This window comes from Brassica rapa, chromosome A08 (assembly GCF_000309985.2).
Source record: "Brassica rapa cultivar Chiifu-401-42 chromosome A08, CAAS_Brap_v3.01, whole genome shotgun sequence".
NCBI lineage: Eukaryota > Viridiplantae > Streptophyta > Magnoliopsida > Brassicales > Brassicaceae > Brassica > Brassica rapa.
This window is the reverse complement of record NC_024802.2, coordinates 22535003-22559257: the sequence shown is the minus strand read 5'-3', so window position 1 is coordinate 22559257 and position 24255 is coordinate 22535003. Positions and strand designations below refer to the sequence as shown.

The window sequence follows — 24255 nt, the reverse complement described above, 5'->3', positions numbered from 1 at the left end:
TTTGCTACAGACAAAGCAAGGACTGATTTAGTGGCAAAATCAGTCTTAAATTAAAATTTTGAGAAATGAAAATTAGAAAATAGCATCAAATAAAGATATAAAGTGATATATATCAAATATATCGAAGAGTTTATGTTGACTCTTTCATATTTTTCAACACGTTGATGAGTGATAAGGAGTCCAGATAGAACCGCTAGGGATCGAACGACATAAATTGAAACCGCAGACGATGGATTCGGTCATAAATGATGATGATACATGATTATGAGTTTCCGAGAATAAAATGAAACAAATTGAATTATAGTTTCATATTTAGTGAATTACTAAGTTATTTTTTAGTGTAGTTACAAATTGTAAACATATGAGAAAAATCATATCTTCAATACTTTGAAGATAAATTGTGATCTCCATTTAATCTTGATTTTGGTGAAAACAAATTTTTGTCACTTGTTGTAAACACATTATGAGGAAGTCATATCTTGTTATATACATAATGTTCTCAGTTATGAGTTCTCAGTTATGAGTTCTCAGTTATGTTAGTAATCAACTTTATAAAATCATATTCATATATATATATATATATATATATGTGTATATATTTGTTAAGCAGTAGAAAAGTGAAAAAAAAACATTTTAATAATTTTATTCTTATTTAAACTAGTACAACAATACTAGAAAAATCGGAGGAAAACAAATCAAAACAGAAGTTCAAAACAAATAAAAATTAAAAAAAGACACAGTAAAAGACAACTAGTTAACAATAACACATTTTGCTTGGGTCTTTTCGATTTTCTTGATGGTATCATTATGTTTTCTCTGGACCTCAGGCCTTGATGGGACTATAACAATTTCCGTCCAAACTGAACCTGGCTGGCTTAACAGGTTTGTATCCGAGTAAAGCTCGTAAATGGATTCTGCATCTGGATTAAGATTGCTGACCCGTTTTAAACACTCGATGTCTTCTGGATCCACCAAAAGCCTACTATTTCCAGCTTTCCACGCTATAAGCTGCTCCAACGAACCAATCAAAGAGAAAAACATGTTACATGTTAGTATATGTATAGAACAATGACGTTATATTGATATTGACTTTTAACTTTATTACCCTTGGAGGGCCACCAACAGCATTGGTGCAGTAAAGCCTAGCGTTATCGACAAGCTCACAGTACTTTGGGAACGCATTAGCAAAACTCTTGTGTGATTTTAGCTGAGATTTCACCCTCACTGCTCTCTTCACCATTAGAGCTCTCCGTATGCCTCGTGCTACTGCCAGATAAGCATCACAAACCACACCGACCAGCTCGATCCTATATGGTTTCAAGTCTTGTTGTTTCCCATGTGGTTCTGTTTCTTCTTTCCTCCAATATTCTTCGGTCGTTGTACCGTCTTCGTTCACCTTGTAACCTGCGCCCATTCTATATCTATGTTTGTGGACGTTCCTAGCCATTGTGATCATTTGTTCCACGAATGGCTCCCATGATAAGGTTCCATCCATTATCACATCACGCCCTTCGTTTAATGCTGTTACTAGTAATGATGATGCAGCATCGGTAGATGATTGGTGAACCTATATTATGTTATATAAGAAGAAACCAAAGTATATGTAACATGTTAATAACAAAATTAATATACACGCATCTAGGACTATAGGAGCTTTAAAAATAGAATGAACGTACCAATTCAGCAGTTTGAAGCATATCGTCGTGGTGACCTCTAGAACTAAGAGCTCTATATATAACATCCGTCTCCTTAAACGCATCTGCTTCTATCAACACTGCGTCGTCCCCTGCCTCAGACCAAAAGGGCCTGCCAAAATATACATTTTTTTGTTAATTGAATTGGCTTTATAACTACATGCATGTGTTTAAAAAAAAAAAAAAACTACATGCATATAAGCAAAGAACATAAAATGCAAGCATGCATATTTTGTATATAATAGATATAATTTAAACTATACTCGTGGAGGATATCTTTGAGGACGGTGCTCTTTCCGGCGCCCATTCCGCCGCCCATAAGGAGGAGGACCGGACTGCGTTTGTTATGAGCCACCGGAGACATTACTTCAGTACAGTGCGACTCACCGCTGCTGCCGACGTTGATGACTTTCATCTCTTCGACTAATGTCGAGAAAACCCTTGTCACCTTCAGGTCTTTTGTTACTCTCTCGAACCTTTGTTTTCTGCATTATATTAAACAAATGTATAAAATCAATTGGATATACGATCTTGTTGACATGGTCCACTTAGTTTTACAATATTTTTAATGTTAATGAATAGTATATTTAAAGTAGATAATTAAGTTGGAGTCATTAGCACGGCAACGATGATTACGCAATTCATATACTATTTTATATGCATTTACCAACTAATGTATTTATATATTATATATCTATATACAGGGGCGAAGCCAGGTTACCCACTATGGGGGCCTGTGCACCCGCAATATTAATTGATAATGTAATTTTCGTGTAAAGAAACATAAAATTTCAGCTAGAACAGATGGTAAAATGTTGGTGTGCACCCGTAACAACCAAGGTTCGATTCTACCTTTTGACATGTTTCTATTTTATTATAAAGAGTGCACCCAGTCATTATACATCCTGGATTCGCCCCTGTCTATATATATATGATAGTTGTGTCCTTGTGTGGGAATTGGGATCATATAGAATTATTGGATATGGAACAATTCAATCACAACCTTGTCGCTGCCATCACAAAGTCCTTGAGTTTTGGTGCTTTCTGATCCGATTCGTCGCTTAAAACCTGTCGTATGGAGAAACAAATATTTTATTATTCATACGCATTATTATATTATATATATTTTTAATTCATACGCATTATTAGCCTACTCCACCCAGCGGAAAAGTTGAATGTTTCTTTTTCTAAAAAAAATGGAATGTTTAATATATATTTGAAAAAAAAAACTAATGATATCATAAAACAACTTGAAAGACTCAAAACAAACCTACAAAATACTCTCCAATCAGTATTTTTGTGCTAAAAACACTTCAAGTAGTTGTCAAAATATAAAACATGTTGATTTTTTATGTACAGAAACGAAATTAAGTACCTGAGAGATGAGGTTGGAAGATTGAGTCCAATTGAAAGCAAAATACGTGAGAATGCATCTTTCGAATTCTTCAAGGAGATGAACATAGAGAGAGTCAGGCTCAGCTTCATTCACCAAATATTCATACACATTCTCATCATATCCCTTTGTTTTCACCAAATATGCATTTGCCAGTTTGCATAGTTGTGGGCATTCATTTGGATCCTCAAATCCAAGCTGTCTTGCTGTATTTTTGGATATAATATGTTAATATTGAATCAATAATACTTGTCAAGCAATTATTGTTGTAAAAAAAAAAAAGAGAAATATAAATGTCTACATAAGATAATGAAATTTTACAGAGGTCCCCCGTAATTTCATGAAAGGTCTGTATGGAGATAAAGTGGTATATGTATCATTTATCATGTATGTAGTCTATTAAAGCCTCCATCACCATAAGCTATATAGACTTGTGTAGATAAGCCCTTATAATGTCAGGTATATATAAAATCTCCACTAGAACTTTATGCAAGAATTTGGAAGAATGCAATCAATGATATCATGTGATTACAAGCTTCGGTGATAAAGTAGTACATGCATATAGTCTATTAAAGCCTCCATCACCATAAGTTTATAGACTTCTGCAGATAATCCCTTATTATGACAGGTTTGTGTATAAAAAGTCTTCACTACAACTATATATATTCTATAATTTTAATTAATCAATGAGATCATGTGATTATAGGCTTTTGAGGCAGTATCAAATTATCAATATAACTGTCCTATTAATATAATCAATTTGGTCAATAGTGATTCTTTTTCTTTCTTCCTACTTAGAAGTATTAGCAACTTTTGTTTTGGGTTAGATATTAGCGGAAGTTCGTTGTTACAATGTGTTGGAGAAGCAAGAAAACGTACCAACATAGTGGGGGAATCTCTCGAGGTTTGATCGTCGACCTGAATCTTTCCTCTCAATCAAAGGGGCTATCTTCTGATCTTTGTTCCCCATGGAATCACCTTGATGAGCTTTCCTGCGGCGAAGGAATGATTCTCTGGCAAAAGCAGCAGCAGCGACAAGACCACCAAGAGAAGCGAGGAGGAGATGAGTGAGATTAAGTGATTTGCATCCACCATTTAACTCATCTGGCGTTCCTTCTATAGTAAACAAAACCAACCAGAGAGAGAAATCAAAAGAACAAAATATTATTTTATTATTCATCAAATACGTTATTTACCTGTAGGTTTAATCACTTTTTGAATTAAAAATGTGTACTTGGCACGAAGATTGTTACGGGAAGCAGCAGTAACTCGGCACATGCACCATGATAACTGATATCTACTCTTATTATTATTATTATTTTTTGACCAAATATCTACTAGTATTATTTTACTCTTCTCATCTATGTGTTCTTGGTGAATTTCTCTTAATAATGCAAACTTTAATTTGGGTTTTCAACGCTCATTATTATATAGGAGTACGCAGTAATAGTACTCAATTATTATTATTATGTGATCAAAATTGCATCATGCGTGATGTAGTGCATTTTATATACATATACAGAATCAACAGTTTTAAAATATATAAGATTCCGGTCGTCTTAGAGTATCTCCATTCTGATTATTTAATTAAGATTTTCATTTGAGTTATTAAAGAGAACCTAAAATTTTGAGATTCACAAATAACTTTTTTTTGATACTTTTAAGAACCTTGGTCTGATAGAAGAGATGATGCTGCGTCTTGAGAATGTGATAGCATATCCCCGTTTATTTCTAATTAAACAACCCAACGATACCCTTCTTTAAACACCGGCAAGCTTTGGAGGATAATTGTAGAGATTTGGTCAGCTTCTTCTAGCGTCCAATATATGGTTTTGCTTTTTTGTTGAAATATTTAGTTTTAAAGACTATAGCTAGTAAGGAAGCTGGATGTTTCATTAGTCTCTCCAAGCTTGCTTAGCTATATTATCATGACAAATCAAAGTGTTCATTTTGCATTACATGGCCCAACGCAAAAACAATCGTAGGCAGAGGCTAAAACATAAAGTAACATCTGCTGTTTCAAAGCACTGGAATCATGATGATGCGAAACTAAAACAGAGATGAACATTAATCAAATTCTAAGTTGCCACAAAGATCGTCGTTACAATATCGTAGATCACTTGGGATTTATTATAGCATTATTATTAAGTATCTGATTCACGCAAACTCATATGATCAGATAAAAACAAATTAACCGATTCTTATTTGCTCGAGGGTAGAGAAATAGATAAATAGTAAAGAAACAAAGATTCATTCAAAGCTTAGGACGGGGAGCAAGGTACTTAGTATGGCGACCTTGAGCAATCATCTTGCCATTCTTCTTCCTCCTCAGCTCAACACTCGCAACCGCAACAGCTTTACCCACACGCAGAGCCCTCGACTCAATCTCTATCTCTTCCTGTAATAAAAATCACTAATATGAATTTCTTTTCTTTCTCAACACAAAAAGTACGTAATAATTAATATGATATTCTTACGTCAAGGAAAGCAGCATCAAGGTATGAAACATTGATCTCCACTGACACTCCCTCCGACTGATCTGAATCTACGTTTGTGTAAATTGCAGCTGTCCCTATCAAATCCACCACTGTCGCCATTGCTCCTCCGTGTAAGAATTTTCCTGCGTTCTTTCCTCAACAAACCAAAATATTCCAAAATTAAATCGAAGAATAAGGTTTTTATAAAAAAAATTATAAAATAAATATTTTACCAGGAGATGAGGTTGGACTTTCATGGAGCATACGATTCGACCAGGTTCGATGAGATCTACTTTTATACCTTTCAGCACGAATCGTTCGATGAATCTGGATGGTAATTTCGCAACTTTTGATTCCTTGTCCTTACCGCCTTCATCGATTACTTCTCCCTCAAGATACCGTGTAACTGACCCTAGGTTCATGCTTTCTTTCCTTTTTTTTTCCCTTTCTCTCGTTGCTTTTCCAAGGATTATCGATAATGAGTGTTTTTATTTGATCAGCTTTTGAAGGATTGGCCACACGAAGAACTAGTCAAGTAGTTAGGCAAATATTAGACAAAAATTACAACAGAGACATTATACAATTAGACAAGATAATTAACCATATGTTATATACTTATATCAACTGAAGTTAACTATTGTAGTTCCATCTTTTATTACAAAAAGAGGTTAACTATAGTTATTTATATAAACTTACAAGAACATATTTGTTTATAGAAATGCGGAATCTATCTTTTATATAAAAGGAAAGGATTATTCATTTGAAACGTAGAGGAAGACAAAGACAACTCTTTTTACACAAATTGTATATTTCATGATTTCTTTTTTCTTTTAAATAAAATCATTACAAATCCCAAATACCTGAAAAAAAAACTATAATCCATCTTCATTTCCTCACAAGAGGCAGAGATTGATGCTGCACTCAGTGACCATTGGACGGCCTGAACTCAGTGTAGCCATTGATCCCTGAAGAAAAACTCTGATTCGTAGAGTCCAATCCAAAGTTGTATGTGTGATGGTATGATGCTGTGTCTTCCACGTTACTATTCCTCATAGCAAGTAAAGACAGGTCCATGTTTGCCATCTGCCACTGCGTCGGTATCAAACCTTCTGCATATGGTCCACGTGCCATGTAGTGGAATCCTTCATCTCCAAAACTCCTGGACCTGCCACTAGACAATAACTCACCTGAGATGCCTAAATCAGCACTGCCACCACCATGGTAAGAGTATTGACTGTTGAACAGCTGGGATTGTGAATTGAATATGCTTCCATTAAACACCGTGTTGCTGCAGTTTTCGTCTTCCAGCAGGTCGTTGATGATGTCGAGGTGAGGGAACTCGTCGGTCATCAAGCTTTGTGCTTGTTGTCGCGCTGTCTCGATATCAATGTGGTTCAGAGAAGTGTTGCTAGCCACGGCCGGTGTGTAACGGTTGTTCATTCCCATGTTTACAGAATTAAAACTCCTTGATCGAAAGGACCCATCCTGACCGAAAGGGAAGCTTGACGACTGATAAGCCGGTGTTTGTGTGTAAGATGCTGACGGCAATGTGGTTGGGACAACTCCATGAGAGCTTGGGTGGTGGTTGAAACTAGATGACGAACCAGGAGAGTTACCAACTATGGCGTGTTTATAGGATTGAGGAGTGTAAGATTGTTGGTTGCGTAGTGAAGAGTCAGGACCTAGACGACCAGCTGAGCTAACAGACCGAGGAAGGGATGTTGTTGGTTGAACCGAGGAGGAGACGATAACAGGGGCGGGTCGCATCGCAGGGATTATTGGAGCACTAAAAGGCCTTGTTACAATTGTTGTTGTTGCAGGTTGTTTTGGAGCAGAGATCTTTTGCATATCAGCTTTGAGACCACCAGCTTGCGACTGACTATCTGAAGATGCCGGCGACACCTGACTTGATGAAGGTGGTCCAGTAGCTGACATTACTTTCTTGTTTGGAACAGCGTCTGCGTTTGAAACGCTCCTTTTCTCCAGTTTTGTCTGAGTTAATGATGAAGGATTCTTAGCAGCAGTTCTTGGAGAAGAAAGCACAGCAGCGCTTTTCTTTTCAGGTCGATCCATGTGAACCGAGTTCACAACGACTTGAGCCACGTTGCGTTGCTGAAAAAGGAATTTGCATTAGTTCAATCAGTGAGAATCTCACTTCTATAAGTTCTGAACACTAAAAGTATGAGTGACCACCAACCTTCTCCACGGGTCTACGATTCCGAGAGCTCTCTAATTCCTGGATATGGGAGACAACAACCCAGTCAGATTCGGAAGAAGAATTCTGACTCTTTGGTTGATCATCATCTGGTTCAGTCACTAAACTGCGGGTATCAGATGTTATTTTTACTTGCTGGTTCTTACCTCTGCAAATCACAAAGGTGTCTTATCATTAGAAACCAAAACAGACAGAAGAAGCCAGGGAAGGTCAAAACAAACTTACTGGTTTGGCGACTTCTGGTTTCGGAAATTCAACATATTCCCTTTGTAAGAGCCGTTGGTAACACCTGACCGGATAGAATCGTTAGAACAAGTCGAGGAACTATCATCCATAGTAGACTGAGTCTTTCTTTCCGCAATTCCATTGGGTGTAGATATGGAAATGCTGCTCCCTTCTGATGGAGGAGGATGAATTTCCAAAGCATCGGCATCCCAATGAACAGAACTACTGTCCCCATCTTCTAAATCAGGGTGAAGAATGTCAGCCGAACCATCCACGGAGTCAGATATGTCGGACACTTCTTCAAGAGTATCAGTCTTTTCAGCTGAGGGTTGTGCTTTCTCTGTAACAGAATCATTTTCCTCCTCATCATGGTGGTTTTCCTCGAGATCCTTTCCATGTGTTGCTAATGTCACCTTTTCTTCCTTCTTTTTGTCCTTCCCTTTATTTTTGTTCCGTTTCTGCTTTGCCTATAAATGTCCAACAACCAAAGAAAGCTTTCATCAACATCCACCAAGCTGTATAGAACATTGCTGAAGGAGCAAAATAGTTTTTGGAACAGCAGATAATATCACACCTGTTTCTTCTTAGATTTCTTCTCTCTCTCTGCTGCTCCTCTTTTGGCTCTCTGTTCGGTTTCTGCTAACCACTCTTCCTCTTCCTCACGAATTAAGTCTTCCTGCCTTTTTAGCGCAATGGCTTCTTTATATGCAACCTCGATTTTGCTGCTGCAGTTGTCAGAGATATTGAAGTACGATACATAAGAACATAAAGCAAGAACACAATAGAACACCGTATAGAAACATAGTTATGGATTGTTACTTGAATATATGGGTAAGAACAAATATCTCCACAGCTCGTCTGCCCAACTCAGTTAGATGTCTCTCATCACGCTCAACGGCTTCATTGCTGACCTCTTCTCCATCATTGCCATCCTAGATTTGCATTGAAGAACAAAAACATTTATCTCAATACATGTAACTTTCTAGTGCACAATGCAAGAAGAGAAAAATGGACAGACGACAAAAACAAATATGAAAATAAATATGAAAGGAATGCAGATACAATCACGCATAACGAAATTTCTACCAAAAATATATATATACAACCCATGAAACCGACCTTTGTACGGTTTTGGGGGGCTTTATTTTCTTTTGGAGGCAACGGTTCTAGAGCAGCTCTCTCTAAGAGTAATAGCACATCATCAACTAATACGAACATATCTTTGTCCACACTAACAATCGGAGCTGGGCATTCCTTGGCATCTAACGATCTTGGCCTAGCTTTCTTGCTCTTAGATTGGCCTTCAAGAGCCTTCAACCCACTATACAAGGAATCCATCACCAAAGTGGATGTAACTTCCTTCTCTATGAAAAAGTGTTTTACAATTCCTTTTAGGATTACATCCATTTTCTCTCTAGACATCCGATGCCTAGAGTTTTGGTCCATCCCTAACCAGAAAACACCGAAGCTGCAACCAAGAATGATAATCGATTCCTTTTTAGGCAAAATTGCTCAACTTGAAAGAAAAAGATAACATAAGAAATATAACGTAAGGCAACAATACTCTACTAGATTGGTGTAAATCCTGGCCTTCAACAAGTGTGTGAACTAAGAAAATTTTCTAACATCCTCTTTAAGGGATTATCCGTCCCACCATCTCAAGTTCCTTGGCTACAATCACTTGTAAAACAGAGACAGTGGAGAGCCACAACCACGAAAATAAAAAAAATTATTTCTAAAACTAAGGCAAATTTATGTTGGACTCCAAACGCATGGTGGAAAACAAGAAAATTCTAAACATAGCAAGGAAAATTGCAACTGCACTATGATTACATTTTCGGAATCTAGAGAGCTACGGGAATAAGTTGCAATGTGAAATACCTCGTCCATTTTGCCTTGTCCTCTATCAACCTCCCAAGCTTGCTTCTTTTCTCTTCCACAAAACGTCGGCAACTTTGCTCTACGTTTGACAAATACACCCTAACAAGCTCTCTCCTATAACCGCAGTGAAGGCAGCGAAAAGGTCGGTCCACCCTTTCCCTGCAAGGACCAGTTACAGGAATATTATCCACAATACATAAATAAGTGAAAATATGAACTTGTGGAGCTGTAAGTGAATGGTAGCATGGAAAATTGGTCGTGGTAATCTTTTACTCAGGCTCTAACAACACACAGACAACTTTGTTTTACCTGATCACCTGAACTTGAGCTTCAATTGTAAGAGAGTCGGAATCATCTATGAACCCATCCTGTAACTTAGTTGACTCCATAAACTTTTTCCATCCCCAATCATGCTCCTTCTTCCAAAACCGGTGAAGCGTATCTGCAAGATGTGAGTTCAGTTGTCTGCATATTTAAACGGGGGCAGGCAAATCAAGACTCAAAAAGTCACCTGAAAATTTGGATTTCTTTGGATCTTTATTCACCACAGCTATGGTAAACTGAGCGAAATGACTCCAGCCTGTTCCAAAAAGACAGCATAAGAACCTACATGACAAGGTATCCAAAGAGAGAAAGGGGACCGTGCAGACCAGTGGACATAACTACTAACCTGGAAGAAGTTTATCATGGTTTGCAACACAGAGAAACAAGGAGAGATGATTGCAAACATCACATCCTTGTGGATAAATTAAAATGTACCTGAAAAGTTGAAGATAAAGGTAACAAAACAGAGCCTTAAAACCAGATCCCAACTTATTATTGTGAGACAAAATTTAAGAATGAGAAAGATTAAAATATGCTACGTACCATTTGTAGCCGCCAGCTTCAAAATAATTGCTACGGAGCTCCCTTTTCTTGATTTCTGAGAATTTCTCTATCTTCCATTTGTGTTTCCCAAATAACTGAGAGGGTTTAAGGCCTGCCAAAAAAAAGCAAAAAAAAAGTATAATAAAGCACAGAAATATCATAAATATACGAGAGGAAATAGCCGGTTTTTAGATGCCATAAAAACTTTTCGAAAAGAACAATTTAGAAATGAGAGCCAACTGCAAGGACTGCATCATTGAGTCACATCTGTCAAACCACTTTCAGTTTGTACAAAGTATGAAGAAATTCATCTTGAAGATACCCAAAACCAAGTCTTACAGAGTGTAAAACCAGATGATAATTCATGAAAAAAAAGATATTGCTGCAAAAAGACCTACCGTGGTCTTCATCATCATCGGTGTCCCAGTAAGAGAGGGATGTGGAAGGCGTCCCATTCTCAACCTGAGCAGAAGACCGCCACTTAGAGAGTGAGAGTGATTCTCCTGATAGACTGTGGTGTCCATTAGAACTCGCCTCTACTGATCGCCCCACTCCAGAATCTTCATTAACAGTCTCTGTCATTCCCCAGTACAGATTTTTCTTCAAAGCTTCCTTCAAACTATAAAAAAAATTAAAAATGGAGCATATAAATTAATAAGACATAATTTTAGAAGTTATCAGTCTAATGAATAAGACTAGCTGACAAAAGCAAATGATTCATCTGCCTCTTGACTCTTTCCTAAGCTTACAACTGAATCATACTCTAACGATCTGACTCTCTCGAACTGTGCCAATTTAATCAACACAGCGAAGAAAGGTGAAAGTCTAAATCCGTAATTTCATTTCTCAGTGAGCCAACATCAGATAATAAACCCTAAATAAATTTCAATCTCGCAAAAATAAGATGGTTGCATCATCAGCTGGAAGAATTAGAGGAAGACCAATTGATTTCTCAATCAGCTACAATCTCCAATAGAAACCCGCGCCCAATTTCAATTAAACCTAATTTAAAACCTAAGATGGAATCAACGATCGGGGAAAGCAAAAACGGCTCTCGGATTAGAGAGGAAACATAGACTACTATCTATCATCGCGAAATCAGAACAAAATATTGAAGGGGCTTAAACGGGTTAATCGTGTAGATCGAAGCGAACCTGTTGATGGTGGAGGAAAGAGCAGAGAGAGAGAGGTTTATTCGTTGAATGGCAGCAGCTCCCAATAGATTCTAGCGAGCGAGAGAACGAAAAAATGACGACGGAAGAAGAAAATGAATTAGAGAGATAAATAGCGAGATGTCGCACGAAACAGCTCCAGCAAATAAAAACCTTAAAAAATATTAAAATAAAATAAACCAGATTAGTAACTCTTAACTGTTTTGATTATAATGTTTTCCTGTTGCCGCACTCGTCCAATCGCATAATATTCCGAAAAATAAAATTACGTTAGTCTAATTGGATTTTGTTTTAAGAGGACAGTAAATAATATTTTTTTACAGTGAAATAATTCATCACTAGTTGATTTTTATTACATTTCTGCTCAGATTATAAAGATATGACAAAAGAAATATTTATGGTATGAGTTTCAGACAGCTTTTTAATAGGAAAAAGCTTAATCTTGGTTAGAGTCAAGATTATGAAGTTTTGAAAAATCCGGTGAGCTTACGTGGTCCGATCCAATTCCATGTTTAAAGTTAGCTAATCTAAAATATCATTATTTTAGTTGTGCACCCAAAAAAAAATATATTTTAGTAATATTACAAAGGAGTTAATAGGCTTTGCAATAAGTTGTTAATCTTAATCCGTTTTTGTTTTGTCTAATTAGTTTTCTTCCTTCAAATATCTAACGACACTGATGTGACAATTAACAGGAAGATAAAGAGGAAAAAACATCCTCCGACACATTCAACTTTTTAATTCTGTTATCTACCATACCAGGTAACAAGTCTGAACCATGCCTTTTGCCTACATAATAATAGGTTAAAACCTAGTTAATTTTTTTCAGGTTTATACAACCAAAACACGACACTGTTTTTACTTTTAACTTCTCTCTCTCTCTGATTTATTAACCTTTCACCTAAATCACCTCTCTTCTACTCTAACATGTCCCCCTTACTGACGCCAATGACCGTTACTAGTAGACGGAGGAGTCGATGTTTTAAAAGTTTCTCCCGAATATCCACCGCCTCGTGACACTATAGATCGCCGGAGCTGGAACCGGAACACAACAGAGAGGCTTTTCACCAAACCTAGACCATCCTCCACAACCAAAACGTTCCCTTGCATGAACTGTCACAAAACAAGGAATAGCCTATTAACATATTTTATAACATCAAAAAAAAAAAACAAACAAAAATGTCTAACCTTAGTGCTGCTGCTACTACTACTACTCTCTTCGCCTTCTGCAGCTACATCAAATCCAAACTTAACTTCAACGTATTCTTTGGAATAGCATTGTCGCCAAGCCGCTTCTTGGCTCTCTTTCACAACTTCTGAGCTTCCTCGTTCCGGTACAACCTTAAACGTCACATTCCCTTTGACCTTCCGGTTCATTACACCTCCTAGCATATGCAACACCACTTGTAACACCTTCCTAGCATCGCCCACGACGCAATCAGGCAACGCTCTATCAACATCCGTCGTGAAACCAAACCCGTTCCCCAAACACAAACACCTCGCCAAGCATGCCGTTTCCTTCACAACCGAACGCAAACTAAAACAATGGGTCCCACTAGCTACATCCCCAGCATTGTTCACAAGGTGTAACAGCAGCTCGCTGGTTCTCCCCATAGCATCAACGATAACCTTCTGCGTCTCGGGTAACGACACCCCGTCCTGCGTTATCAAAGGAAGCAGCTCGAGGATAGACCTCACGGGACGCCTCATCGCATCCCCCATCATCTCCTCGAACGCAGCTTTGGCTTGGTTAGCTCTCATCGCGTTCTCCCTCGCCACCTGAAGCGCACGGTTCTGCTCCGCGAGCTTCTCCCTCATGAGCTGAGACTCCTCGAGGATCACCGCGTGAGAGATCGCAACCGCGACTTGATCAGCCACGACCTTGACGATCTCCAGCTCCTGGTAACTCCAGCTCCGCCTCAGAGGAAGCACACAGACCAAGATGGCGTAGCACATGTGGATAGCCTCAGGGGTCCCACCTTTGAAGTTGCAAACACGAAGCATCGGGACTCTGATCCCGACCGTCTGGCCTGACTTGCCTCGGGTAGTAACCGAGGCAAGAGCAGAGCCAGCACTCAGCATATTCACCTCCACACTTCTCTTAATCCTCACAACATCAGACTCAGTGATCGGTATCGAAAACCCACCAGGCCCACCACTAGGCCCACCACCAGGCCCACGACCCACATTCTCACCGTTCAACTCGTGCGTGAGATTCATCTCCGTCTTGATCTCATTAGGGATCCAAACCGCGCAGTTCTTGAGCCCCAGAGTCTTCGACAGCTCCACAAGCGTCGTGTAGAGTATCGTGTGCCTATCCAAAGACGTCCTTATCTTAGTAGTGAGCATACGCACGTGCAAACTCGTCTCCGTCTGCTTCATTATAAGCCCAACCTCACGGTTAAGTTCTCTCGTCTTCTTACTCAACATAAACTCACGAACCTTAGCTTTAAGAAGTAACGGTAAGAGAGTGACAAGCGAGATGGCTGTGAGGAAAGAGACGATCGCAGTCAGCATTTTGAAGACGGTGGCGGCCGTCATGACCCAAGGGTAGTGGGGCCCGTAGGTGAAGCCGGAGAGCAAGTGGGACATGCCGCAGAGGACGATGAAGGCTATGAACTCGCAGACGACCCAGATGTAAGGGGAAGAGACGTTGGTGCGGCTCACGAAGTAGAGAAGCTCGATGGGGATGGAGAAGTAGGCGACGGCGATTAGAAAATCGCCGACTTTTTGAGATTCGAGGATTCCTTCGTAGCTGAAGTAACTGTCTTCGTCGTCGCAGTTGCATATCGACAATCCGCCGTCGTTTTCATCGCCGGCGACGACGGAGCTGATCAAGAAGAAGAAGAAGAAGAGCAAAGGGCCGTGAACTAACAATGTCTTTAGCATCGTTACTCTCTTCCTGAGATAAGTATACATAAAAAAAAGTGAGATTTTTAATTTAATTTGCGTCAAAGGTTGAAACTTTCAAAAACGTTTAACTATGAACATGGTGAAAAAATCAAAATCAGACAAAAGTACAACCCTTGTTCGAGGTAAGTAAAAGTTAATTGAAACATTATATATAACCATTACCAAGTACCAAACAATTTCTTTTACTTTCCACCAACCAGTTTTTTTTTTTTACTTTCACCCAAAAGAAAAATGAAATTATGAACAAGAACAATAATTAACAACAGAGCCAGAATCAGATGAGACATAGCGACAATTCTCTAAATTTGATCTTGCATTTCAGACACTGTTACCTGCAACTACCAGTAGTCAGCCAAATTAATCTCTTTTACCCGGAGAATGTAAATCGTCACGAAGAAAAAGGTTATCTCTTGTGGGTTACTTTGATTCTATCCTTCCCTCTATCTCACAAAACTCATGAGAAGGTAGAGAGCGAGAGAGAGAGAGATGTGTGTGAGAGTAAATTATGGGAGAGGAAGAGGACTCTGCAGCGAGAAAATTGTGAGAGAGGAATTGAGGGGGGAGACTGAGGAAAGAAATGGGTGGGGCCCATAAAAGGGTGCATGAAGAGAACATAGACGTTTTTCGTTTGGAACACAACACGAGCACGACATCTTGACCTACGTGGACTCTTACCCAAAACCATTTAATTATTGGATTCTTTTCTTTTTTAATATGAAAGTTAATGACTGTAAAATAAAGTGTACTGTACACATTTCAGAACATCAACTGGTTTTGAATGACAAATGACAAATGTCTGGACACAATAATTATATTGTTTTATAAGTATGAAATTATATTAATACAGCTGAACTTGCTTGAAAGATATTAAAATATCAAATTTAATATTTTTTGATTAAAATTGGATGTATTTTGCAATATGAAGGTTTTACAAAGTTGTTTTTTTTATGTTATAAGAATATTACTTTATTATTAAATTTTATATTTTTGGAGTTTCACTTTTGGGCATGAATCTGGAGTATTTTCTGTTTCCATTTGTCATAATATTTTGTAGATAAATATTAATTACATGACTTGGGAAAAGTTTAACTTGAAACAAAAAAATTGCATTCAACAATCACAACTACTACTCTACTAGACTGTGAAATACAGTCCTAGGCAAACAAAAAATGAACTATATGCTTCTAGTCTTCTAATTACTCATTAACTGAATCTAAAATTATAAATGGCACTACTTGTGGTTGGCATAAGTTAGATTATTCGACTGATTTAATATACGTCGTAGTAGATGATTAAAAACTGAATAAAAACTACTTGTTTAATTTTATATAGTTTCGTTTCTAACACGACATGTTTGCCTGCTATATTGACCTACTTACATGAATTTGTTTATTTTTTTCCTTTTTGTAGACATGATTTAGTTAAACACTCAATCTATGTGTTTCTATTCATAACATACCGAATCAATTCTTATCTGGGCCTACCTCTACTTAACTCTTACCACAAAAAGAGTGTTGAGTGCAAGAGCATCTTATTGGATCCAAAATCACCTAGAAAGTACCATAGTATTAAATTCTCATGGCAAATTTTCCATTTTGTAGGATTTATTTGTGAGATCAACTACTATATGATTAACCACACTAATAAATGAAGGAAAAGTTTTTTATCCATGTATGCACATGCAAGTATATATGTATTTCTATTGGCCTGGTAAATATTAGTACAAGCAACGTATAACCATCCAACAGTAACGGACTGATAGTTGAAGTGTTTGGACGGAATCTTAGCATCATCCTCTGAACAATGAAAGGATTGTCGACAAATGGAATCAAGAAAACAAAAGCACCAGTGGTCTAGTGGTAGAATAGTACCCTGCCACGGTACAGACCCGGGTTCGATTCCCGGCTGGTGCATGTTTTTTGTTGCCTTTTTTTTAAAACTTTTATCTTAAGGTACTAATAATGAATGGAACGTGTCGGGTAAAGAACACGTGCTGATTCTCTTCCTTTCTGTCCATTTCCTCCTTGTTCAGGCAAAACAAATATCTTGCTTTTCAAAAATGACAGGTAAGAATGCATGCATCATTATTTAGAAAGGATAGAAAGAGAATGTAGGCATCCATGCATCTTTGATACTTAAGGCAAAATCATTTTTGGAACAAAAACAAATCTGCAAGACCACACATAATAAGCTTTGTCAGGTATTTTTAGAATAGAAGCCAAGTGTTAGTATACTGATAAGAAAATTGAGGAAAACTCTTTAGATCCCAAAGTAAAATATAGGAAACACAAAATGTGGTCAACTCTAGAATCCCACAGAGTAAAAAAAGAAGCAAAAATTGTAGGGAAGAGACATGAATGTAGTAGAGCTTGAAGACATAAGAAGCCTGATACACATGCGTAGAAGAAAATAGAAAAACTCTAAGCAGCTTTAGGCTTGGGTGTCCTCTTCTTCAGGTTCCTCTTGGCGGAGGAGGAGGAGGAGGAGGTCGTCGTCGAATTCTTCATTCCGATAAAAAATAGTAGTGCCCCAAGAAGCGCAACGCTCTGCCATATAAAACAATTAACAATCCAAAAGAATGAGAAGATGCCATTAAGGAACATTTTTTATTCAGAGTAAGCAAGAACCCATCTCATGGCAAAGTACAAACCTGCAAGAACTCGGTGAACAGAAGAGAGAACTCGCGGTCCTGAGGTCCATAGTTGTAGAAATCGTATAAGATGGGGCTAACAACCACCAAGTAGACAGCCTAAAGAATCAAATAATTGGAAATTCAAAGGTCAAGACAACAACTAAGCTTCGAGTATTTATTTATAAACAAAACTGAGAAAGTACTAACCAGAAGATAGGCACCAAAGATGTTGCCAACAACAAAGAGTAAGCCTCCAAGTCCTTTCAGACCAACAATTGCCCATACCACATGTTTCACCTTTTTTAAAAATAATTCATTCATTCTCCAATTTACAGACCAAACATTAATATAGACAGCATAACGACATAAGATCAAAGCAATACCTCAATGTCGGGCAATGCAACTCCTAATCTGGAAGAGAGATGCGCTTTGGCCAGATGAAGCTTTGGAGCTAACTCTTTAGCTGCTGGACCACCGTCTGATCCAAAGTCATTGAACCTAACAATTCGACAAGACTTAATTGTGAGTCCCTCTCTAAAGATCAAAGTACCAAACTTTTACATTGATTAGATAAGATATCAAAGCAACATCGGTTAAGAGATTCAAAGGATCAATCTTTATGAGGAAAGAGATCTGGATCCAACAAATAATGGGAAAAAGGAAAAAAAAGTACTCAAATTCAAACTAGATTCATCAGCTAGGAAGTGCCCTAGATGCGGTTATGCCAAATCAAACAGATTTTGAGAAAGGTTCTCAATCAAATCGGATCTCGCAATATAGAAGTTCGTCGGAGAGAATTCAAAATTAAAGAAGAACTCACATTTGCCAGGCGGAGAGGATGAATAGAGAAGCGAAGAGAACTCTTCCGAGAAACGAGAAGAAACCCATTTTTTCTCTCTATCTCAAGGGTGTCGCAGCAGAGGTCTCGTTTGTCGTCGGAGACAGGAACAATCAATCTTTCTCGGTGGAAGCTATAATGTTCGGTTCCTCTGCTTCCATTTGTACATATAACGAGTTCGGTTTGGTTCTAGTTCCGGTTTGACATAAACCAAACCGAACTAGTTAAACTAGTAATAAACCAGAACGTATGTGATCAACTGATTGATTTATAATTTAAAACCTTAAATAATCTAAACCAAAAAAAAAATTCTTGACAACGAACAATTTTTTTTTTTAATTTAACCATTTTTTGGGTTCAAAATAGATACAACTGCATCTAATGTATTAATTTAGAATCATAATTTTTATCTACCATAAAAAAGTTTATGTTAGATCACTAACTAGAAATTTAACTAAATATCCTAAATTTATTTATATATGATATTTTTCTAACAAAAATAAATAAATCTTAACAATAAGATTTCATGTGTTGAACAAAAAAAAAAATCATGTAAAAGCCAAATACATTTATATTATGCAATTATTGTTTTTTTTACCATATTCAATCTATGCCATATTTTATAGTAAAAACAAAACACAAAACTAAAATATAATACATTAAATGAATATTATATTAGCTCATTTAATTTAGTCACATAAAATATTTCAAGAATACAAACCTTTTAAATATAAAATTAAAAAAAATTGTAATAATTCATATAAAACTAATGTTTAAAATTAAATTATTAATATGATCTTATATTTTTAAATAAATAAATAAAATAACTGGTGAATATGAGTAGTAAAATTTCATAAAAATAAATTTCAATATATATAAAATTTTCAAAAAAAAATTTTTTACAGAAATAAAAAATGTATTATATTTTAAAGATTATTTTCTTAAAACATATATATATCTGCACGGATGGTTCAACTCTAGTTACAGAAATTAAACTAATCATGATATAACAAGTTATTTTCTACCCAAAGCTTTAATAAAATTAACTGAGATTGAATTAAGCAGGATTTTAAGTATGTTTAATTACAAAATTTATAAATAATGAACTGTAAAATAGTTTATTCTTATCTAAAATGATTTTGTTAGTTAATAAAATAAACAAAAACAAAGTTATTGTAACTGGCCAAACTGGCGGAGCCAACCAGACTTTTTAGAGGGGTCAATTATATAATAAACATATAACATATGGATCAATAGCTAAAATTTATAACATTTTCTTAGTTATTAATTTCAAAATACATGTAAAATTTTTCTTTTTCAAAAATCCACAAGCTACCTCCACCACTGGCCCAAACATGAAACAAACATATGAAAACAATGAGTTAAAAAAAAAAAGAGGGCTCTAAACAATGACTTAAAAATGAATAAACAAACAAACAAACAAAGATAGCGAAACACAAATTGGATTGCAGTTTTATAGAGATGAAATCATAAATAATGCAATGAATTTTATGTAATTCTGGTTGATGGTGTTTGATAATAAACTAACGATGATCATGTGGAACACATGCATTTGTTTCTTTTTGTCAATAACAAAGAATTCAAATGGGAACATAACACTAGTGTAAAAGCCCTTTCTCAAAAAGAAAAAAAACATAACACTAGTGCATTTTATTTTATTTTTACTGATGTTTCTTATAAATATTTTTTTTACTTTTTGTCTAACTATTAGCTTGTGATACAATCACGTTATTTCTTACCAATACCCTTCAACTACTACGAGGATACGATTCTTCTCTAGATATACTTGGCTTTTTAACGTGTGGTACAATGCAACCCATTTATTACTTAGTTTACGTTACGTTCTAGTTCATTAAGTCCTTTACTACTTCGATTTTCTTGTGTTCTAGTTAACCTTTTGTCAAAACGTTTCTGTAAGCTCAATTTTTAGTGGGTTTTGGTGTTCCAAAGTCATACCGTCTGTGTCATCATACCAAACGAACCCTGACGTATAAGAACATTACTGCATTATGAGGATTCCTTTAATACTCTTCTGGAACCTGGTTGTCAATGTTTGTATTATTATTACATCAGCTTGACTAAAAGGAAGAAACATGCTGACATCAGTTACAACTCCATCAACAAAAACGGACAACGTCATCAACGATCATTGTCGGTCCCGCACACCAAAAGACCAAGAGAGTATTATATTAACGATAACTTACTGACCACAAGAAGGAAAACACACAGAAACCACTTGAATACTCGGTAGTCATCTCAAGATCCAGATTAGGATAACGTTCTTGCCCTCCTGTGTACGAAGCAGCCTTCGCGAGAGAATCTTGAAATAGGTTAAAGAACAAACATATGGAGACCAAAGACTTGGACACGTACAGCGAGCGCAAAGCTTTCGACGAAACAAAAGAAGGCGTGAAAGGCCTCGTCGATGCTCACATCACCGAGATTCCTCGTATATTCCGCGTCCCCGAAGGCACCTTATCCGACAAGAAACCTTCTGTTTCCGCCTCGGATCCCACCATCCCTATCATCGACTTTGCGGACGTCCACGTCTCGCGTGAGCATATCGTTGAGAAGATCAAAGACGCTGCGGGGAACTGGGGTTTTTTCCAGGTGATCAACCACGGTGTTCCTTTAACCGTTCTTGCAGAGATTCAAGAAGGAGTTCGAAGGTTCTTTGAGCAAGATCTAGAGGTTAAGAAATCTTACTTCACTCGTGACGCCGCCAAGAGATTTGTCTATAATAGTAACTTTGATCTGTATAGCTCTTCTTTATGTGTTGGCTGGAGAGATAGCTTCGCTTGTTACATGGCTCCTGATCCTCCTAACCCTGAAGAGCTCCCTGTGGTTTGCAGGTACAAATGCAACTTTCTTTTCTCTTTTTAGAATATTTCGGGCCGAATCCTGTAATCCTCCAGTCTTAAAACTACAACATGTAATATTAGTATGTACCAGCAGTCATTCTAACTGGGGACCTCTAACACCAGTGTCAGGTTTTTTCAAGTTGCCTTCTGTTTTTTCTTAAAAGGTGGTAAAACTGATTTTTTTACCGGAAACTCAAATATTGTAAATAATATCTCGCAACAGAAATCAAATACAAATGTCTACTACACACTTTTTTACCACTAGGCCAACAGCTCCTTGGTTCAACTTTACTTTTTCACACAAAGCGTTGAGTGATTGTAATATATAACATCATTCTATATATTGATTCAGGGATGCTATGATCGAACACACGAAGCATATGACGAGCTTAGGTGTTCTGCTCTTTGAACTCTTGTCGGAAGCTCTTGGTCTTAGCTCTGATAAGCTTAAGAGCATGGATTGTATGAAGGGTTTCCTTATGATATGCCATTACTACCCTCCCTGTCCTCAACCTGACTTAACCATCGGCACAAATAACCATTCAGACAACTCTTTCCTCACGATTCTTCTTCAAGACCAAGTCGGTGGCCTTCAGATTCATCATCAAGACCATTGGGTCGATGTCACGCCTATTCCCGGGGCTCTTGTTATCAACATAGGAGATTTCTTGCAGGTAAAGGCTCATTGATCCATTATTTTTTTTAATTTTGTTATTTATAACAAACAGTGTCTGCTTTTGTTGAGAATCTGAGAGACGATGTCATTGATATGCAGCTTATAACCAACGACAACTTCATAAGCGCAGAGCATAGGGTGCTTTCCAACAGAAATGAAACGAGGATTTCAGTAGCGAGCTTTTTCAGCACGAGTATGCTTCCAAATGCAACTGTTTATGGACCAATCAAAGAGCTTCTCTCTGAAGAAAACCCTCCAAAATACAGAGAGTTTACTTTAGAAGAGTATACAAAAGGATACTTTAAGAAGGGCCTTGATGGAACATCTTATCTGTCCAATTTCAAGTTATGACAAAGAATAATACAAAACCTCCCCAAGTTTAAAGTTATCGCGGCGTTGGTGCTGGGTCCTTGGGTAATGGGTATTAGTGCCGGCTGGTTCCGGGCCAGGGGGATTAGATGGTTGGCAATCGGAAACCATGTGCGGATTACGGGCCTTTGGGCAAACGGAAACCACGTGCGGATTACGGGTCACCTTTGAACCTCCTGTTAAAAAAAAAAAAAAAATAATACAAAACCTCTGGTTCGTTGTAACGTGTAAGATATATTTGTGTATTTCATGCATATGTTGTGTCAGTCCTTGTCACATTGTCACTTCTCTAAACTATTTGAACCAAAAAGAACAAAGATGAGCGTTGGATAGGATCTAAAGCTTCATTGTTTGACCCTTCAAAGTTAGACGATATTGTCTTAGTCTTGTCAAAGTGTTACTTAGCCAAACCAAACAGATAGAAAAAATGTTATGTTGTTACAGTCATTTAATTATCTTGATTAATTTAGTGATTGGTTTTAGTGTAGAGGTATGTTATGAGAAACACTGAGTTTCTAGCTCCTTCTGCTTGAGGTTTTCTTTTTTTACAGTACTTTCTACAATATGTGTCAAGCCTTTGACCTTGACCTTGTAGAAGACGTGAAGCTTATGCAAAGTGTTTTAGGACTTCGTTACTTGACATTTTGTAACATAGCTAGTTTGGATTTTATGTTCTCATGGGATCTTAATAAGAGCCTTATCTTGGGGAGGCTAGACTTTACTAGTGGACAACTGCTTACTCAAAGATATATATGAAACACAAACTAGACTGTTACACTCGCAAGTGTTTATTATTTTCATTTTTTATAACTTAAAATTCGACAGATGTAATCCCTTTGTGTACTCTTTCATCATGATATCTCTTTGTAAGGGGTTTCTTCAGAGAGAAGCTCCTTAAGCTGTGGAATTTAGATTCGTAGGATAGCAGAAAAAGTACGCGACTGATATCCTCGGTCCAACTCTGTTCGCAAGCACCCTATGGTTCACACTTGTGAACTTGTTGTTAGTCATCATCTACACAAACCGAACAAAACGTGAGACATAAACTCAATGCATCTCTTACCAAAACCTCTGATCTATGTTGTCATGTCTCTTAGAGCATCTATTATAGATTGAAATATAGAGAAAAAAATAGTGTTGCATCGGAGATGGTTTATACGTTTAGACTATTAGTTTAAAGTTAAATGAACTAACCTGCAAGAAATCTCCTACGTTGATGACAAGAGCGCCGGGAATAGGCGTTACATCGACCCAACAGTCTTGATGACGAACTTGAAGACCACCGACTTGATCTTGAAGAAGAATAGTGATGAAAGTGTTGTCGGTATGTTTCCTTGTGCCCAAAGTTAGGTCAGGTTGTGGGCAAGGAGGGTAATAATGGCAGATCATTTGCAAACCCTTTGTGCAGTCCATCCTCTTAAGTGTCTCAGAACTCACACCAAGAGCTTCTGAGACAAGTTCAACGATCAAACCACCTAACCTCTTCACATGGTCCGAGTATATAATCATAGCATCCCTGCAAGCCACTGGGAGATCCTCAGGGTTTGGAAGATCAGGAGCCATGTAACAAGCAAAGCTGTCTCTCCAGTTACCAACAGACAAATCTTCACGTTCGAAACTGTTGAAGTAATTAAATGTTTTGGTGTAATCTCGCGAGAAGTAAGATTTTTTTACCTCAGTATCTTCCTCGTGAAACCTAATAACTCTATCTTTGATCTCTTCAAGAACAGTTAAAGGAACACCATGATTGATCACCTGGAACATTCCCCACTTCTCTGCAGCGTCTTTGATCTTCTCTACGATACCTTCACGTGATAGTGCATCAGCGTGGACGCCTGCGAAGTCGATGATAGGGACTGAGAAGTCTGAGGCAGAGACAAACGGTTTCTTGTTATCCAAGCCATCTTTTGTTTCATCATCATTTGAGTTTTTGGCCATTTTTTGTATTTGTTTTATATGTTTTCGTCTCACAAAGGCTGCATATATATAGAAGAGACAATAAGAAGATAGGAAGAGGAAGA

General features: G+C 37.3%; 7 protein-coding genes and 1 non-coding gene across 10 annotated transcripts; 2 read left to right on the top strand and 6 right to left on the bottom strand.

Moving 5' to 3' along the window:
• Positions 1-616: 616 nt before the first annotated feature.
• LOC103836685 lies at positions 617-4872 on the bottom strand. Its single transcript, XM_009112978.3, has 8 exons — positions 4284-4872; positions 3967-4203; positions 3070-3293; positions 2698-2762; positions 1958-2179; positions 1677-1806; positions 1106-1567; positions 617-1008 (listed from the first exon to the last, which is right to left on the bottom strand). Exons 1-8 carry the CDS (start codon positions 4363-4365, stop codon positions 751-753), a joined length of 1680 nt encoding a protein of 559 aa, XP_009111226.3. The 5' UTR covers positions 4366-4872; the 3' UTR covers positions 617-750.
• Positions 4873-5126: 254 nt separating this feature from the next.
• On the bottom strand, positions 5127-6217 carry LOC103836583 (acyl-coenzyme A thioesterase 13). The gene is made up of 3 exons (XM_009112868.3): positions 5798-6217; positions 5565-5714; positions 5127-5485 (listed from the first exon to the last, which is right to left on the bottom strand). The coding sequence occupies exons 1-3, from the start codon at positions 5984-5986 to the stop codon at positions 5342-5344; spliced, it is 483 nt and encodes a 160-aa protein (XP_009111116.1). The 5' UTR covers positions 5987-6217; the 3' UTR covers positions 5127-5341.
• A 56-nt stretch (positions 6218-6273) lies between these two features.
• On the bottom strand, positions 6274-12097 carry LOC103836582 (TNF receptor-associated factor homolog 1b). 3 transcript variants are annotated; one of them, XM_009112866.3, is made up of 13 exons: positions 11907-12097; positions 11151-11371; positions 10753-10864; positions 10556-10644; positions 10397-10465; positions 10195-10327; positions 9886-10044; positions 9124-9472; positions 8824-8936; positions 8579-8729; positions 8005-8471; positions 7762-7927; positions 6274-7676 (listed from the first exon to the last, which is right to left on the bottom strand). In XM_009112866.3, the coding sequence occupies exons 2-13, from the start codon at positions 11332-11334 to the stop codon at positions 6486-6488; spliced, it is 3183 nt and encodes a 1060-aa protein (XP_009111114.1). In that variant the 5' UTR covers positions 11335-11371; positions 11907-12097; the 3' UTR covers positions 6274-6485. The 3 variants fall into 3 exon arrangements, with proteins under 3 accessions (XP_009111114.1, XP_009111115.1, XP_018509258.1); XM_009112867.3 differs by having other exon boundaries at positions 8579-8726; XM_018653742.2 differs by having other exon boundaries at positions 11151-11359; positions 11907-12079.
• A 504-nt stretch (positions 12098-12601) lies between these two features.
• LOC103836581 (ethylene response sensor 2) lies at positions 12602-15487 on the bottom strand. Its single transcript, XM_009112865.3, has 3 exons — positions 15170-15487; positions 13113-14826; positions 12602-13037 (listed from the first exon to the last, which is right to left on the bottom strand). The coding sequence occupies exons 2-3, from the start codon at positions 14811-14813 to the stop codon at positions 12861-12863; spliced, it is 1878 nt and encodes a 625-aa protein (XP_009111113.1). The 5' UTR covers positions 14814-14826; positions 15170-15487; the 3' UTR covers positions 12602-12860.
• A 1192-nt stretch (positions 15488-16679) lies between these two features.
• On the top strand, positions 16680-16750 carry TRNAG-GCC. The gene has a single exon. It is a non-coding gene; the product is annotated as a tRNA-Gly (tRNA).
• A 271-nt stretch (positions 16751-17021) lies between these two features.
• Positions 17022-18504, bottom strand: LOC103836580. Its single transcript, XM_009112864.3, has 5 exons — positions 18290-18504; positions 17853-17967; positions 17677-17766; positions 17488-17586; positions 17022-17383 (listed from the first exon to the last, which is right to left on the bottom strand). The coding sequence occupies exons 1-5, from the start codon at positions 18355-18357 to the stop codon at positions 17258-17260; spliced, it is 498 nt and encodes a 165-aa protein (XP_009111112.1). The 5' UTR covers positions 18358-18504; the 3' UTR covers positions 17022-17257.
• Positions 18505-18751: 247 nt separating this feature from the next.
• Positions 18752-22234, top strand: LOC103836579 (1-aminocyclopropane-1-carboxylate oxidase homolog 6). Its single transcript, XM_009112862.3, has 3 exons — positions 18752-21180; positions 21542-21863; positions 21965-22234. The coding sequence occupies exons 1-3, from the start codon at positions 20675-20677 to the stop codon at positions 22214-22216; spliced, it is 1080 nt and encodes a 359-aa protein (XP_009111110.1). The 5' UTR covers positions 18752-20674; the 3' UTR covers positions 22217-22234.
• A 438-nt stretch (positions 22235-22672) lies between these two features.
• Positions 22673-24216, bottom strand: LOC103836578 (1-aminocyclopropane-1-carboxylate oxidase homolog 7-like). The gene is made up of 2 exons (XM_009112861.3): positions 23429-24216; positions 22673-23248 (listed from the first exon to the last, which is right to left on the bottom strand). The coding sequence occupies exons 1-2, from the start codon at positions 24170-24172 to the stop codon at positions 23129-23131; spliced, it is 864 nt and encodes a 287-aa protein (XP_009111109.1). The 5' UTR covers positions 24173-24216; the 3' UTR covers positions 22673-23128.
• Positions 24217-24255: the final 39 nt, after the last annotated feature.

Bases quoted from the DNA above. Each gene is read 5' to 3' on its own strand.
- LOC103836579 (XM_009112862.3), top strand. From the start codon at position 20,675: ATGGAGACCAAAGACTTGGACACGTACAGCGAGCGCAAAGCTTTCGAC. The intron at 21,181-21,541 runs GTACAAATGCAA...ATATTGATTCAG, and splicing joins GAGCTCCCTGTGGTTTGCAG to GGATGCTATGATCGAACACA. The intron at 21,864-21,964 runs GTAAAGGCTCAT...ATTGATATGCAG, and splicing joins ACATAGGAGATTTCTTGCAG to CTTATAACCAACGACAACTT.
- LOC103836582 (XM_009112866.3), bottom strand. From the start codon at position 11,334: ATGACAGAGACTGTTAATGAAGATTCTGGAGTGGGGCGATCAGTAGAG. The intron at 10,466-10,555 runs GTTAGTAGTTAT...TTTTTGGAACAG, and splicing joins CCATGATAAACTTCTTCCAG to GCTGGAGTCATTTCGCTCAG. The intron at 8,937-9,123 runs GTCGGTTTCATG...ATGCAAATCTAG, and splicing joins CCCCCCAAAACCGTACAAAG to GATGGCAATGATGGAGAAGA.
- LOC103836580 (XM_009112864.3), bottom strand. From the start codon at position 18,357: ATGGGTTTCTTCTCGTTTCTCGGAAGAGTTCTCTTCGCTTCTCTATTC. The intron at 17,587-17,676 runs GTTAGTACTTTC...TTGATTCTTTAG, and splicing joins TCTTTGGTGCCTATCTTCTG to GCTGTCTACTTGGTGGTTGT. The intron at 17,384-17,487 runs GTTTGTACTTTG...TTTATATGGCAG, and splicing joins TGTTCACCGAGTTCTTGCAG to AGCGTTGCGCTTCTTGGGGC.
- LOC103836583 (XM_009112868.3), bottom strand. From the start codon at position 5,986: ATGAACCTAGGGTCAGTTACACGGTATCTTGAGGGAGAAGTAATCGAT. The intron at 5,715-5,797 runs GTAAAATATTTA...TGTTGAGGAAAG, and splicing joins AAGTCCAACCTCATCTCCTG to AACGCAGGAAAATTCTTACA. The intron at 5,486-5,564 runs GTAAGAATATCA...TTTTTATTACAG, and splicing joins TTGATGCTGCTTTCCTTGAC to GAAGAGATAGAGATTGAGTC.
- LOC103836685 (XM_009112978.3), bottom strand. From the start codon at position 4,365: ATGTGCCGAGTTACTGCTGCTTCCCGTAACAATCTTCGTGCCAAGTAC. The intron at 1,807-1,957 runs GTATAGTTTAAA...ATATTTTGGCAG, and splicing joins CTCAAAGATATCCTCCACGA to GCCCTTTTGGTCTGAGGCAG. The intron at 1,009-1,105 runs GTAATAAAGTTA...TCGTTGGAGCAG, and splicing joins CTGTTGGTGGCCCTCCAAGG to CTTATAGCGTGGAAAGCTGG.
- LOC103836578 (XM_009112861.3), bottom strand. From the start codon at position 24,172: ATGGCCAAAAACTCAAATGATGATGAAACAAAAGATGGCTTGGATAAC. The intron at 23,249-23,428 runs GTTAGTTCATTT...CGGTTTGTGTAG, and splicing joins ACGTAGGAGATTTCTTGCAG to ATGATGACTAACAACAAGTT.
- LOC103836581 (XM_009112865.3), bottom strand. From the start codon at position 14,813: ATGCTAAAGACATTGTTAGTTCACGGCCCTTTGCTCTTCTTCTTCTTC. The intron at 13,038-13,112 runs GTTAGACATTTT...GTTTTGTGACAG, and splicing joins GTAGTAGCAGCAGCACTAAG to TTCATGCAAGGGAACGTTTT.